Source organism: Vanessa tameamea, chromosome 17 (genome assembly GCF_037043105.1).
Source record: "Vanessa tameamea isolate UH-Manoa-2023 chromosome 17, ilVanTame1 primary haplotype, whole genome shotgun sequence".
Classification (NCBI taxonomy): Eukaryota; Metazoa; Arthropoda; class Insecta; order Lepidoptera; family Nymphalidae; genus Vanessa; species Vanessa tameamea.
In genome coordinates, this window is record NC_087325.1 from 6,548,416 (window position 1) to 6,566,503 (window position 18,088).

The window sequence follows — 18,088 nt, forward strand, 5'->3', positions numbered from 1 at the left end:
CTAAATTAATAGATCAAGTAAATATGAATGACCCTTAAAACTGATACACCTCACTATATTTAAAGTTCCATTACTATTACACACATTTTAAATATAATAACCATTAATTAACATGACAGTCACATAGAAATAGTTTAAAGTTTCTGTAGTACGAAATTTTATCACAAATATAAACAGTTAGTCATTTATCACTATTGTTGTATCAAAAAAAAAAATGTATTTTCAAATAAATCGTGACACACAACAACAAGACAAGAATATACATTAGATATAAACATTTTCGATATATAAATATAAACGTATACGTTTCATTTATTTATTTGTATTAATCCGATTATAAAGAATATTTTTAAAGCATACAAGTGCAATGGAAAGTTCTTATGCAAGTAAAGTAGATTTCACCACGAGATCAACCTCTTTGAATAACGCCGTATAAAACGTGACTTTTACTGAATATACAATAAAGGCTAAATGAGAGCTGTGATTAACTAATGCTTTCCTTTTCAATCTCTATTTGTAATCATATTATCGTGTAATATTATCATATGAAAGTAAATTGGATTTCTTTATAACATCATGCAAGTAACAATATAATATGTACATACATAATAATAAATTCGTATTACGTTTTATGTACTCTATAAATTATGCAAGTTAATTTGAACTTTCCTTAAATACAACATTGGGCATATGTACTTGTACTATTTCGTACTAAGCAAAAATGAAAAAATCGTGAGGAAACCTGCATGTATCAAATGAAAATCTGCTACATGTGTATCTAAACCTTAAACCCGATAAAAAATATTGTGTTTTGAGGTAAAAACGTTCCACGTCAAAGTATCGACACTTTTCCAGATAGTTTTGGTCGTTGTCGAAACTTTCCGGTTTGATAGAATATCCTGGTAAACTTCTTAAGTGGGTCACGATGCATAGTTTTATATATAGTTTAGTCGTTCGATCGATCGTCTGTTGGATGCACTTTCCTAAAATACGATAACATTCCAGAACTCCTCGACTAAAATACCCTTTAATGAAAATATATTTGCTCCTTTTAAGTCGATCTATTTGTGAAACTTCTCTTCAATGAAATCTACAAAACAAAAAACATCCTTAAACAAATTTATTTTATCTGAGAATAAATCATTAATCCATGCATAGATAAAATATTGAAACACGGAATTCGAAATTTAAATGAAAACGTCATAAATTTAAAAAAATTAACACTTTCGTTCGACACCAGTTACCTACTTCGGATATACAAACACCATATGTGCCTAATCTACGTTGGCCAACAGGAAAACATATTAACCCGAAAGAAAACCAAGTAAATCCTGATTATCAATTAATGATTATAATTTATGGCATCGCATCGTAACTCGCGCCATAAATGTGAGGAAACATAAAATAATATGTATGAAATTATTTTTAAAACTGAACTCATAAGCAAGTTTTGTTATTACATGTATTTGAAACTATCATTAAATACCTAATAGATATTTTATTTATTTAAATTATCACACGTACGTCGTGGTACTTTTGATGTAATTTTTTATTATTAGTTTTAAGTGGTTTTATGTCTTTATTCACCCTCTTTCAATATATTATTTAATTAAAAAAACCGGCCAAGTGACATTATCTATGAAATTTAAATATTTATTCTATTCTTTTTTAGTATTTGTTGTTATAGCGACAATAGAAATATGTCATCTGTAAAAATTTCAACTTTGTAACTAACACAATTCATGATATACAGCCTGGTGACAGTCGGAAAGATAGACAGAAAGATAGATGGACGGAGAACGGAGTCTCAGTAAGGCCCAGTCGTAGATAACATGCAGGACTTATAATACATATAAGTATACGTTTATATGGAGTATCGAGTTATTTTAATTACAATTTACTTGGGTATTGTATACAGTACTGAAGGCCAAGACATATGTCACTTGAACTAACATTCCATTATATTTGCTTTGAACGTTTATCGATGATATTTCATAGTAAATATTGATTTTTACGGAATTACCGACTGAATTTCCATTAAACGTTGAAATTTTGGTAATGATCGGTCTGATATTTGGTAATCCAAATATTAATATGCAAGAGTTACTATTAGATTTGACTTTCAAAGTCCCAAAGATTGCATTGTGAATTTTTTAGAAGTTTGTTCATACACGTTTTGTATTTATATATATTTATACATACATATATATTTATTTGTATTTTTTGTCTCTAAATCTTGCGAAATTCTTCGGATATTATGCATTGCATTAAATTGCAGTTAACAATTAAAAAAAAAACAGAATTAGATCTACTTTTACTGTCTCTAAAGGCGTCAAATGAAGTATTACCTATATTGTGGCCAAAAAATATCGTGATTGACACACAACACAGACAGAGATCAATTATATTTAAATTGAATAATAGTCTACAAACATACAAAACCAAATTTCAGCAATAAACACTACAGATTATAGACATTCCATTCTGGAACATTTATATAATATCACAAATTAACATCTTCATTTCCAGGCATGTCTCAATATATCACTTTTATACATGCAACATAGAATAGAATAGAAGTGGCAAGAAATCAAATCAAATCGGTCACAGATACACACACAGGCTTTAATATTGTAGCGTAGGAGGTTCACTCATAATAAAAATCCTTACAACAATTTATTTTATGGCAGTTGAAGTCATAAATTTATTTATAAAATAAATAACCGTATAAAAGTTAAGATCAGAGAACTAGTACGTCATCCCACACAATAACAAAATTTACGTATATTTATATTGAATTTTGTGTATATAAATTGTGTTATGAATTTCAGTTTAAAAGTTATATAAAAATATAAATGCTATTGAAGTGATACCTGATTGATATCCGAACTTTTATGTATTGCATATGCTCGACGTTGCCTACAGATGGAATATATAATTATTGATGTCAATAACAGTTGACGAGGAATTGCCGCGTTGACATTCATACATAATAAACCTAAATTCCAAAAATCCTATATAAGTTATAGCGTTAATGTCGCAGGATCGATCCTGACCCCTTGGGCTATTGTCGTACCCACTCCTAACACAAGTGAGAAGCATAAAAGGAGGGGTAAATAGGAATATTAGTAACTAGCTGAACCTGCGGCTTTACCCACACAAAATGTATACAACACAAACTTCCAACCCCCATTTTACCCCCTTAGGGGTGGAGATTCGTAACATCCGTTCTTAGCGGATCTCTACACCCTGTAAGGAACCTGCCAAATTTCAAGTTTTAAAGTGTTATAGTTGCTGAGATTTCGTAGTTAATCAGTGAGTGGTATTTCGCTTTTATATATATAATAGATAGATAGATAGATAGAAGATAGACGTTTTTTTGGAGCATTGCTTCTATTCTTTTGTAAAAAACCAATAAACCGTGTTAACGTTTAACCAATTCAATGACAGGAATAACAGATTTACCTCACTTTACCTTATTACCAAAACTTTCTATTAAAATCTATGGTGTTTAAGGATCGGCAAGGAGTAATAAAAGTATCCGAAATGTAACCAACATTTAAGTTTAATTCATATATATTCCTAATTACTGGGATAAAGATATCGATTCAAAAATTAATCTTTTTGGTGATATATGTAGGCAAAGTAAATATATTGTGTAACGTTATTTGTTTAATAGATCACTATTGTGGATATTTCGTTTCCATATCTAACTTATTCTTTATTCTTCACACGTTCGCAGAAGCCGCTAAAAATAAATACAGAAATTCAACTTGAGATTCATTCGATACATTTCGATGCAACTGTTTATACGCGGTATAAAACGTACCACGTTAAATAAAACGAACGTTCGAAGTTCAAAAATAGAAACGATTTATTATTAAACAAACCGTAATTTTATTTATACGAATCCGTTTTACGGTAACGTGAATGATTTTCAAGCGCAAATAATGTTAGAATGTAAATTTAAATATAAAATTGTCAATGACTTTATTAGGCAGAACACAACATAAATCACTTTTAACTACATATATGTAAAAAAAACATGGAATTATTATAATTATATAATGTACTAAATACATATATCTGATTAAATTTGTAGAATTCTCTTCGATGTTGCTTTACGATCATAGTCGATGGATTTTAATTGACCAAGCATTTTGGGTGCATATTTATGTCATCATGTCGCAGAGGAAGTTGGAAACCGGCATGGTATGGGTATGTTATGCGGAGGAATGAGGACCATATTGTGAGAAAGGTTTTAAGAATGGATGTGGGTGGATATAGAGATAGGGGACGACCAAAGAAACGATGGATAGATTGTGTGAAAGACGATATGGTTAGAAAGAATGTTACTTGTGAGATGACGTTCGACAGAGAAGTATGGAAGAAGAAGACAAGCTGCGCCGACACCAAGTAAAATTGGAATAAGGACAGGAGGATATATATGTCGCAATATATCCTCATTAATATTATAATTATGAAAGTGAGTTTGTATGTTCGTTACATTTTCAATACCGATCATCGCTTTACGCTAATCAACCAATCATAATGAATTTTGCATACACGTTTTTAGGACTAAGTCATAAGGTACCTAATAAAAGTCTCCATCACACGAGGAAATTAGTTAAATTATATATACATATGAATAAATTAACATTTCTTACCCGTAACTTTATATATCTGTCAGTCACAAAAAATTCAATTCAAGTGAATTATCCTAAAATGTAGATTACAAATTGAGTTGAAACGTTCAACAGTGTTCAAGTTCAATAGTTCTCAGAACTCTATTCAGAGCCGATACATTCATTGAATGTATTTGAAGAATACCGAACGAAACCAATACGTTTACATACACTATTCCAAAGATATAGACTTCCATATTCAAATAACTAGAAATACTTAGGAGAGTAATGTTTTCGAAGATAATTTTAAACCAACGAATAAACTTACTACTTACAGTTCCTTCAACAAATATCGCTGGTATTATTTAATTTATCACTAAGATCAGTTCTTGATAACAATCAAAATAATTACTCCTAATAAAAATTAAAGGCACGCAATTTAGTGTTGTTTCCAAGCAAAGGGTGATTTTTTTTTTTAATAAAACTTTAAAAAAATGGAAACGCTTCTTGCGTGTCGTATATTCTATTTGCAAACAACTCCTGTCTCCGTTTGCAACACTGATTTATTCAAACAGTAAGACGATTACGTCGGGCCGATTATAATTTCGTGCTAGATCATATTTTGTCATTGTAATCTGAACTTTAATGTTACGACAATAAGAAAGTCATGTTGAGGTGATGCGGTTGGCATTGATGCAAAAAGATATGCGTGAGTCAGCGAGATTGTATACCTGGTACTATGAATTCATTACTATCCCTCCACGTTGAGTCTAAAGTGGATATTACTTTGTTTTTAACGCTTATAAACACATTTGACTTATCGGTAAATATAGAAAAAACTAATTTAATAACCTCTATTTAATATGAAATAAAGACTAGATTTGTTAAACAATAAAGGCATTGAATATTGTTAAACCGCAAATCATTATGAACTGGTCAGACAACTCAAACACAAGGAGACCCCGATGACTAATCTTACGTTATTAAACTCTACAGTTTATCTTCACTATAAGCTTCTACAAATTTATTTCTGTTTATGATGTCAAGATAATTAATTTTATCGTTACAAACAAACATATACAGTAACGTATTTAGAAAAAAAAAAAATAGTGACAGCCTGTTACTAACCCATGATGGGATAAGCCTCCTCTTTTCGTTTGTAAAGCAGATTTGGAGATTCCAACACGCTGCTCCAATGCGGCACTCATTGAAGCACGAGATAAATTTCAAGCAAAAATTAAGCAAGTGAAAATACAGTGAAGCTTGTTCAGGTTTGAGTCCGGAATATCCGATTATGATAAACGTATCTTAGTCACTGAGCCACCGCGACTAAATTAATCGAGATAACCCGGATCTCATTATAAAATAATCAAATAATTACGTTTTCAAAAAACACTTATACCAAGGCATCGAAAACGAACCTAGATGCCCCAGAGGTTAAAATACGTGCATCTTAACCGATGATTGCGGGTTCAAATCCAAGAGAGCACAACTGATTTTATATATAATGTGCTTCATTCGTTTATTCGTGCTCAGGTGTGAAAGGAACATATCGTAAGGAAACCTATACATGTCAAGTTTCAGTGAAATTTTCATGTGTATCCATCGACCCCTTCCAAACTTTAAAAGAGAAAAGAAGGCTTAGCCAAACAATGGGACGTCTACAGTCTGTTACTTTACTCTGTTTCAAATCAAATTATACTTTATTCAAGTAGGCTTTTACAAGCACTTTTGAATCGTCGTTTAACAAACTATTTAAAGTAAAACTACCACCGGTTCGGAATGTAAATTCTACCGAGAAGAACCGGCAAGATACTCAAGTTACTTTAACAACGAGATCTTAAATGGATTGCTCCACACCCGCCAAGCTTTGCTCCGCGATAGTAAACCTATAAACGGTTCCGATCGAAAGTTTTTAAATGGTAATAACTTATGAGTTAATTAACTTTATTGGTTTAACAGAAACAGCCTACTAATAGGAAGCATTGACTGGTAATTAGCACTAATAACCGCAAAATTGCTATTTAGAATTACCGCGCTCTGGTAGGTACTTAATGTTAACAGTTCACTGACACTCAATATGAACGTAATTGTAATAAAATCTGCTTATTTTAAATAATTGTTCCTAATATTTTTGTATAACACTAATTATGTATATTTTATATTAATATAAGTCGCTTTTTAACGCGGAAATAATAAATGAATCTTAGAAAGGACATTTTAAATATAAATTCATATAATATTTGTATTTTAAATGACTGATAATAATATATCGTACAATTATTTTTCCTTATCATGTGCAAAAAGTTTTTATATCTAAACGTGGAACGAGAACGAGAACATTTGAATAGTTGATTGGAAATAAAATAACAGAGAGCTAAAGAAAGATTTTCTAGAAATGTAAGTGCTCTGATTAATATATTGTATAGAACGGTCTGTTTCACGGATATCTAATGTTTTATTTATATTTGTGAATCATTAGACAGTATAAAACAAAGTCGCTTACCGCTGTCTGTCCCTATGTATGCTTATATCTTTAAAATGACACAACGCATTTTGATGCGGTCTTTTTAATTGAAAGATTTATTCAGGAAGGTTTATATGTATAATATGCACAATATAGTAGAGAAACATTTATAATTTTAGACGTTTCTAAAGTGAACACATTTTTGCGCTTACATTGCAAACGCTGGCTGAATCCAACGGGAGAGATCAAAATAATGTACTACAGTATTGTATACCTTAAAAAGGTCTTCAAAAAAGTTCGAGATGGTATATGTCTATCTCTCTGGGATAGCCCACGACAACCATTTTTTATCCTTTACTTTTTACGAGAAATAATGACTTATTTTCGAAGCGATTTTAAGCAATACAGCATTAGTTCTTATCCAATTAAATACATTGTGCATTTAATATAGATCAATATAGACCTTTACAGCATGTAATTTAAATTAATATTTTCGATGATATTACAGATTTAAAATGCGATGGACATATGGACGGTTTGTATTATCTAATGACAAAAAAGCTGTGAACGTTGTAAGGCGTAAAATGGAATATCCTAGTTGTATCACTTTCTGATATTCATGCATTTAACTTATGAATAATGTTGTTTCAAAAATAATAATTACGTTTTATAAATATCGAACTTGATTTTTATCGGAAGTTTTTTTTAAGTTCGATAAACGTATAGAAAATATACATGGACGAAAATAATCAATATAAGATCAAGTTTTTTCTAAAAGGCACGAGTAGAAGGAAGTATTTAAATTTAATACTAAAAGTAATTAAGAAAATAAACACTTAAAGTTGAATAATCAGTGAGATATTTTTAAAAATGTTATTACATTTAGACCGGTACTTCATTTCTTCAAAAAGTTCTAGTTGGCTGATTAACGAACAAATTCAAGATAGATGGATGGCTCTCCGTTTTAAATTCATGAAAGTTACTCCATTAATGCTATTGTTACTGGTTATTATATATAATACGTTTGTAAAAATATATTAGCATATTTAAAGTTAATAACCTCATAATATTCAAGTTATTAATAACATAATTAAAATAGTTTTAATAATTTATTAAATAATTCATTTTTCTGTATCTTTCGACTGTATATATACATGTTTTCAAGTTTAAAGTTAAAGTAAATTCTACGTTGTTAATTATTTATTTTAAAATTCTAAATCTTTAGAAGTTCAATGAATTATCAATATTCCTAATATCTTATTTTGTAATAACTTTGATGTAAACTAGTTGGTTGACAATAGCACGATCGATCTTACGATTTTAGGCACTATGCCATATCGTTTAATTATTCAGGATAAAATATACAATATAACACCAATAATATCGACCATCGTTGCATACTTGTATTGATAATTAATTAATGAAATATTTATTTATAAATTACATATAAATATAAGTGACACGTTGTGGTATGAATTGTGATTTGCATGTCGGTTAGGTAAATGGGTAAATTTATTTGTCAAAACTTTTTTTTTTATTTTGTTTTTTTTGTAGGTCCAGTATTTTTTGTGTTACTATAAAACTTAGATCTGCTTAGAATTTTTAATATCTTCAACTTTGCATTTCACATCTCTATCGATAATAAAGCTAGGTATTCAAATATCAAAATACGTACCGTATTATGATATATGTAGCCTGCACCAATATCAATAATTCTTACTTTTGGTAATCAGAATAGAAACAAGGAACTGACTTTGTTTTGTTTGTATAACATATGCCTTTTGCGTAATATTTTTGCAATGAGTAATGAAATCAAAAAGACAAAATCAAAATTAATTTAAGTAGGCTTTTGCGAGCACGATTTAATCGTTATTTTAAATGATTAAATTAATTTTAAGCTACCACCGGTTCGGAATGTAGTTGTTGATACTGCCGAAAAGATTTGGCAAGAAACTCAGTACTTACAATTTTGCGACAACCAGTTACCAAGATAATTAAATAAAATATTGAATAATTACTTATAGCGAATATTTACTGGACACCACAGTTTTTTATTATCTAAATACATAACTTTTCATCAAGTAATACGCCTTATTAATCAAAGTTTAACATGTGATTGAAATTTATTAATCGACAAAGCTAAAAGTTAAAGGTTAAGATTATAGCAGGAACTAATATATCATTATTTCAAATGATTTGAAAAGCTAAGGCAAAGCAAGGCTAAAATGTGATTTGAAATTCAATCAAAAAAGTACTCTTGTCCTTTTACCACCAAGCCACGGATAAAATGACGCGTTTATTTTACGCGCAAAATATTCTACGTATATAGATATTTTTTATTGATAATAATAAGTAGAAACGTATCACACTATTGATCTAAAACAACGTGATAACACCATATATCACAAACATAATATTTACAAATAATTAAGTTGTTATCAAATTAAATGTACGACAGTGATCTGTAATCCCGAAACTGACTATGTAGCAGCATTTGTTAACAGTTGTAAATCTTATTATTGACTCAAAATAATATCATGAAAGTATTATTTTACATAAATAGTATTTATATATCCTTTTCGTTTTCATAAATACTTATATTTAAATCGAACTATTTTTATATATATTAACAATGATTGTATCATACATTTTATAATAGCATTAGCAGAATAAAGAAAGTATGTCATTGTAGATTACAAATCGATTGATAAATATGTATATTTGTATGTGTGTGTTGATACATACAAAGAAATATGTTACACTATATAGTTCTTAGCGATTTTCTTTCACAATAAATTTAAAAATACACAATCTCTTTATTCAATATTTTCATATCGGTGTTTAGAAACGAAATGTAAAGGAAATTTACTTTCCAGTTAAATAGCCACAGCTTGTACCAAATCAATTGAAAACTAACATGTCTGGACATGTTCAGGTAGAATACTTATCGAATAAATAAATATATTTTAAATAACGTCTAAACTTAACTAAATGATAAACGTGGGAAGTTTGAAATTCGAATGATTCGACAAGTGATAAGCTTTGTTCCTTTTTTTAAAATAAATAATGCACTTGTATTTTTTTATTATGCCTTACAAAACGAACTCGAAGTATAGGATCATTATTATATATATTTTTTAAAAGTGAGGAATTGTATTTCTAAATTTAGAAATATATTATTTAAATGTAATACATTTTTTTTAATTTCTAATATATTATTGTAAATACTCGTCTAACTCGTATTTCGTTACGGAGTTTTTGTTGAATTTTCGCTATTAATTAACCTAAGTTTTTACAAAACTGTCATAGGGAATAGTACTCGAGATGAATCACGGGCTATATTTACCGCACTATATAGACTTCAGTTACAATGTAATTTCATATAAATCTTTCTTTTCTCCCACAAGTGCAATATAGTTATGATTTATGAAACCCATGACCGTTCTTGGAGTTTATTCTCACATAAAGCGGCCTATAAGAAGCTGTCGAGAAATCTCATAATAACAATAATTACTATCACGCTATGGGAATAGCTGAAGAGTTCACAATAGTTAGAGAAATCAAGTTTAAGTGTATCGATAGAACAATCGCTCTTAGCTTTGTGCGAATTTCGAATAGAAGTTAATTAAAAAAAAAAAAAGTATTTTATTCTGGCTACCTTTTTTTTAATTTTACATAATATACTAGTCCACTGATCAATCTTCTCTTAGTAATCTTAAGTTATCGTTTATATCTTTAATGCATTAAATAGTGAACAGTCGTATTTTAAAATTGCATTGCAATAATATTACAATTAAATTAATAAAAATATTTATTCAAAATCAACAACGAATCTCGACTTCTTTTACCCAATACGACACCTAATTTCGTAAAATCGATATAACGCTTCCGTTTCTTGTGTTCGACCACGATATACATAAATATTTAACGATTGCGTGCTCTTTAACACATTTAAGAAACTATAATTTACGTAATTTCAACCTAGAACATGGTAATAGAAATTTACGGGCAATAAAGATTAAGTTAACTATTTGGCCAATGAATCTTAATTTTCTTATTTACTAACATTTTTTTTTTATTATGACTTGGACTCTGGCTGTGATAAACGTTACACTATCATAATGCCGTCTACCAGGGGAACAGAGACTTTTTCAATTGTGTGTGTTATACTGGTCACTCAACCATCAAACAAAAGCCCACTCAATACCCAGTATGGAAACTTAGCTTTTCAGAACGTATGATACGATTTAGGCACTTAGATGGACTTACGTAGAGGCTTAACATCAGATATTTTTAAATAGTTAAGTATGTGCTATTATTTATTTATAATAAACACATATTTATGTATTTATTAGTTTTTCCTGTAATGTTTCTTAATTATGGAAACACCTAACTCATTAATTGTGGTAACCTATTAATTATAATCGCCACACGCAGCTGAAATAATGATTAATATAAATAAGGTCGTCTTACATATTTTTTAAATGGAAACACACATTTTGTACAACAAATAAATAAATACGAATTAAATTATTATTGTAAGATTCATCGTAACGTAATAAAAATAAAGAAGGTATTAAGCAAGTTGATTTAATATGATATTAATGAAGTTGTATAGACAAAGGCGATTCACAAACTTGGCATATGTTGTTCGAAACGTATATTCGTTGTATTGCAACAAACAATAGCATGACAGCTGTTGTGGACACCTGCCTTATGGCACAACTGTCGCTATGACGACCAGGGTTCAAACATAAGGCGTGCGTGTAACTTAAAATAAGACTACAACGATGCTGGAAATAGCATTAAATCCTTTTCCGTTCTAATATTTATCTGTTAGGTACATAGCAATGTCCAAGTAATATTTTAAATAATTATTTCTGTAATTTTAAGTATTGAATGTAATGAAATTTAATGTTTAACAGAGATTGTATGTAGTACCATCAACTGGAGGTATATTTTATAAAACTATAATATTAATCAGTAAATTATTATCTCACTGCTGGGCAAAGGTTAGGAGAAGGCTCGGAACTTCTTCCACAAAACTCGAATGCGGGTTGGTGCGTGATTGGAATTAAACGTGAAAGCAGAACAGAATTTTTCCTTTCAAAAATCCTGCTCTTGAGAACTAAACTATAAAACACAAATTAAAGCACATAAAAACTTAGCAATAATTGTGTGTGAACTCGCGATCTTGCGTTTAAATATTTTATCTACTAAGCCATCTATGATATCACGATCCAACCAAAACAATGAGAAAATATTATTAGAATTAACTTAAATGAATTAAGCAGGAATAAATATACTATATATTTATACTTTAAAAGAAACTCGATCATGATTTCAACAAATATAATTCTCTTTTAAATTTTGAAGATCAACGATCCGTCAGAACAAAAAATCTTCAATAGCCACGATGACGTCATACTAACTGTAGACTTGTTTCTGTTGACGGTTCTCATAGACGTGTAAAAGAAGGTTTACATTCGAAATATACTAAGTGTTTAGTCCTTGTAACACATCGATATAAACGTAGTTATGTATATCACGTAAGAAAAATAATATACTTAAAAAGAAAAGGAATTGTGTACTCATGCCTGTTTATATTTTAATGAAATAAATAATCGTCAATTACTATTATTTTTATTTAAGTAAATTTTTTAGGAACCCGTATGATTCATTTAAATTTGCTTAAAATTTTTAATAGAATTTTATTTTAAAATATATTGTTTTTCACAATTTCATATTAAAAGAATACAACCAATTGTAAAAGAGGTTTTCCTTTTTTGTTTTTGTTAGGTTTTTATTTTTCAACCACTTAAAAATAATGAAGAAATGAAGAAATTATAAATATAGACGACCAAAAATTTGATAATTATATTATTTAATTTTAGTTACGATGAATTTTTAGACAGATTACATATAACGTAAAATGATGCATACATGTTAATGTTTTAAAATAATTTTGAAAATCAAGTTTTAAAAAAAAACTGACGGTTTAGTAACACAATATTAGGTATATATTTATTTGTAATTAATAAATTAAAAAATCCTATGGTCTTTTTTATAAATACTTTATACGATCAAACATAACTTTTTATTTAAAAAAAAAAAACGTAATTGTAAACCCTAGTTAAAGAGCGGTTAAAAATGTAATTGGGTGGTGATAAGCAGCGCGGAACAGAAACTTGTTCTGCGCAGGAGTGCCTGTATCCGGTGGTTAAGGATGCCACATTCAACTGCTTGTTGTTTTTTTTTGCTCATTTTACAATTACTCGTAATAAACCACTCATGTATATTATTTGCATAGAAAATTGTATTCATAATTAATATATTTTTAAAAGATTATACTCATTGAAATAGTAAGCTATGAATTTCATTTGCAAATATTATAATAAGAAACAACCGTCATTATTAATTTTTTTTTTAATTTATGACATTAATGCTAATCGTAATCGTAATGATTACAGTTGGTAATTCGCAAACAAACACGTAAGAGTGTTTATTTTTTATAGTACGATATATTTGCCACAGCCCTAATCTCGTTAGAATAGTAATGTGGCTAAACGTCATCGTGAACGTTGAACGAAAAGAATGACCGCGAAAATTCAGCAATACAAATAATAGTTAATTGGGCTTACCCTCTCAATAAAATGCCAAATAAATGTTTGAATTTTTTTAAACAATGTCATTTTTTTAGTCGATATTTACATTGGCGGAATCGGTACATATTATATGAACAAGCGCGGCTGTAAACAGAAGTCGCTGCCAACAATGCTATTTATACTTAGTATTGACGCAATGAAAAAAAAAACACGCGATTAACAGATTTCCTTTCGATATTAATTCTATAAACCTTTTAATTATTATCGCTTTACGTATATATCGTTTTACGTAATGTTTAAAAACGCTATTCTAAATTTAAATATCTTTAACAATGTTGAAATATTTTTATCTGTCTATTGCCACCATACCGGGGTGACCTTTCGATGGATATGATATTGAGCAAATTTCGTAACACACTACATTTTATAGCAAAAAATCGTTTTGTAATCAGTCATTGATAAGATTGGCCCGGATTCAAGGCCATCCGAACATCGCATTTATAGCGCCAATATATACAATCAATCGAAAACTTCGAAGTTTGTAAGCATAAAAAGAAAAAAATATTACCTCGTCGAAAGCCGGTGACGTTAAAGGCGAATCCTTTGAATCACGCCTTTTCGTAATAAACTCTATAACCAAAGTGTTCAAAGATGTTCTTCTGCGCGAATATATCATTTTGTAAATCGAATCACTTCCAAACTAAACGACACTTCACACAATTCCCGACGCTTGAGCGCGGAAAAAAAAAACATTCGAATGTTGATTATAATAATGCGTCCGTCCCATCTGAATTAACGCAGGAAAATGATGTATGAAAACTGGCAACGTACTGAATTACTGATAGCATTGGCACCAGGAAAACGTGTGATAACATGAAGCTCACAACAAATAATATTAAAGGTATTACAGAATTAGCTTTGTATAAAAATATATATAACACATCTCATGTCTTGCTGCTATATATATACTAAGACATAAAATCCAGCACATTAAATGCTTGGTTGACATATTTGTAAACAGAGTGGGTTAATTACGTATTAAAAAATACATTATTAAAAATAATTTATTTTTAAGAACAAAAAATATTTAAAAAAGGAATTTAAATTAATTATTTGAAAAACGAATATTTACATAATGTTACATTACGGTTACAAATAAACATAGAAACGTAGTGGTTTTTCACTTGTCTTTAAAAGGAAAGTTAATGAATAGTCTGACCACGAGGTTAGTTTAAACAAAAGACTAATACTTTGTACAACGAAAACAAAACAATGGCTTTTTGCTTTGTGCCGTGGTCTAAGAATTACAGGAAAATATATATAAATAGATCACAATACAAGGCTGTAATTATTGTTAATATTAATTATTTTATATCGTTAATTATATTGAATATTGCATGTACCAAATTTATTATTTATGTAATGAGGTAAAAATAATACAGTTATTTGTAAGTATACATTTTATGTAGAATTATGTTTTTTGGATAAATGAGGTTTTATATAACTGGTTTTTTATTGAAATCTTTTGTTTTTTCTGTACCTAGAATTATTTATAAGTGTATTTATTATTGGGATAATTGTTAATATTTTCTTTATATACTTATACAACGCTGTGACTAAAAAGTTTGAAATAGAATAATTTGTATATCTTTTCTATTTTATTATATTATTTTATTCTCATTTTAATATTCTTACTTTGTTACAAGATAAAAATTTAATGAACTTCATTAATTAAATCAGTCTTTGAAGATACTTTGTTCCTTTCTCAGAACATTATCATGTTTAAATCATAGAAAAATATATTCAGTTGAAATGAAACATACTTTTATATAATATTAATAGCCGAACAGGAGAACAAAAAATGCATTATACAAAGTGACTTAATTTCGCTTTTAAAAAACAAAGAAACAGCGTGTTATTAAAACTCATCTTAAGTGAGGTTTAAAAAGCGATTAAAACACTTTCAAAATTGCTGCCTAACTTTGAAAGGGGGTTCCCCATACAGGCTAGGACAAAACGTGCAGCTATTTCACTTCATAAATCTGTTAGCATTAAAGATGATGGCACTCATTGCGTGGGCTCAAGTACAGAATAGTAGCGCCTAGCGGCTCTCTCGGAAAAAGCGCCCTGTTATTACACGTAATTTCTTCGCCTCCACACATAAACATAGTTTAAATTATACAGCTAGTCAAGTAAATCTTTTTTTCTATTTGTTACGATAAAATTGTATAACGTTATAGTATTCACCAACTGTTATAAATATTCTGTTGCTTTTGCTACCCAGAAAAAGTATTATTAGGAACCAAACTAACATTATTACTTACCTTTACCAATGTTGAAGTTGGATAAGATTACACTTTTTATTGAACTAAACAAAAAATTTACTAGAAGCCGATTTCTACCCTCAAATTTAATGAACTAATATAATACAAGCAATAAATACAGTTTTATGGCGTATTGTAAGATTAAGGCATAATTTTTCAACATTTATATAGTGAGCCGATCATGAGGTAGGCCATTTGTCCATTAAGGAATTTACAATACAATTTAATTATAATCCGCTATGTATCTTTATCATTGTGTTAATTAATGTTCTCTATACTGTGGCAACAGCAACGCTCTCTTTGGTAAGGCCTCATCTTCACGCAGTATGAAAACGTTTTTTGCAATTTTCTTTGCATTAGGATTTCCATAAATCGGAGAAAAAATTTTCAACTACAATAGAGAAGCGGCTTTTACAGTAAATCTGTGTATACAATACATATATATATCTAAGCACATTAAATAAATTATGACATTCGAATAATTAACAAATTTTTGTTTCGCCTTTTTTTATTTCGCCGTTGTATAAACAAACTTTTATAAAAACCAAATCCATTACAGTACAACCATTACTAGTATGAGATATATATATATATATATTTACACTTACATGCACGGTATTATATAGCAAATATCATAGTATGTTTCTATTGACAAAGGAGTCATAGCTGAACAATTTGATATATAATATATGTGTATCTATGTAAATTGTAAACATAAGCACGAAAACAAGGCAATTAATATCATTAATCTCATTCTTAGCTTTATGCCACCATCAAACAATACTACGTTGTTAGGATATTCTGAAACCTTAAATTTTTTGAAATTAATTAATGTATATAATTTAATATAAGAATTGTTAGATTACTGTGGTCGCTAATGACCCTAGATGTTAAAAAGCGACCTAACATAAATAAATAAAAAAAAAAAAAATACTACTTTGTATTGTTTTGTTCCGGTTCGAAGGACGAGTGAGCCAGTGTAACTACAACAACTAAGTTCCCAAGGAGAAATAAATAGTTAATATCTTCAACAGCGCCAAGTCTATGTGCGGTTGTGACAACTTACCTATATCAGGCCTATTTCCCAGGCCACCTACCTATATGATAAAAAAGCAACACCAACACATCTAAGTTGCAGTCTTATATATAAATGAATGTAAAAACCACATTCATATACCTACATATATCTATATAATAAAGGCGAAGAGATTGAATGGTTGACCTACTAATCTCAGGAGCTACCAGTTCGCTTTGTGTAATTCTTTTTGCGTTACATAGCCCTTTTAATGGAAGATTATTGGGCACATACCTTCACGCTACGGTCGGCTAGAGCGGAGCGGTAACCAAAAACGCCAGCGAATATAGCGTTCTGAATAAAAAAAAGTATATCCAATTTTATGTGAAACCACAGAGCTCATTATATTAATTTTATTTATTCATAGGAATAATAATTTGAATTCAAATCTATACTAATATTATAAATACGAATGTAACTCTGTCTGTGTTGTATGTAACCTTTTCACGCTGAACCGATTTAGATGAAATTCAGCGTGGAGATAGTTTGTGTCGCAGTGAAGGCCATAGGCTTATTAAGTCACAAATCGAGGGGGCAAAATGCGGGTGACAGTTTGTGTGTTTTATGTAAAGTTTTATAATTATTGCGCGCGTAAAGCCGCAGGCTCAGCTAGTGAAATATAAATTAACCTCTATGTGTTATACACATTCTACAAATAACAGTAGTGCTTGTATAAAATTAGATTACAACGCTATTTATAATAAAATATAATTTTGAACATTCTAGCGACCTTTAAAATTAATTAATTTAAGATATTTATAGCAATTGTATGTATATGTTGAAATGACGTAGCTGCGTTACTCGAGCAATATCTTTGTCGTATCTTTGATATATTGTATTGACATTTGCCGTGTTCTCTATAATTAGCTCTAGCTAATTACCTACGGTACAATAATTATTGATAAAAATTATAATTTTTCAGTCTGCTCCTAATATTAACATTCAAGTCGCATATCTTAAATTCTTGTTTTTTTATCTTAAATAGGTAGACA

At 29.3% G+C, this 18,088-nt stretch overlaps 1 protein-coding gene across 7 annotated transcripts in view; it reads right to left on the reverse strand.

Annotated features, from left to right (window-relative positions):
• The window catches only part of Rapgap1 (Rap GTPase activating protein 1), a 269,144-nt gene that overhangs the window by 49,206 nt on the left and 201,850 nt on the right, over positions 1 to 18,088 (reverse strand). Inside the window, exon 1 of one of the 7 annotated variants that reach the window (XM_064217423.1) lies at positions 14,266 to 14,513. The exons of 5 other annotated variants lie outside the window; for them this stretch is intronic. In XM_064217423.1, coding sequence (XP_064073493.1) covers positions 14,266 to 14,373 — 108 coding nt within the window. In that variant the 5' untranslated portion in view covers positions 14,374 to 14,513. Of the gene's footprint in view, positions 1 to 14,265; positions 14,514 to 18,088 lie in introns of those variants that run through there. One more of the 7 variants, XM_064217424.1, reaches the window with a different exon arrangement.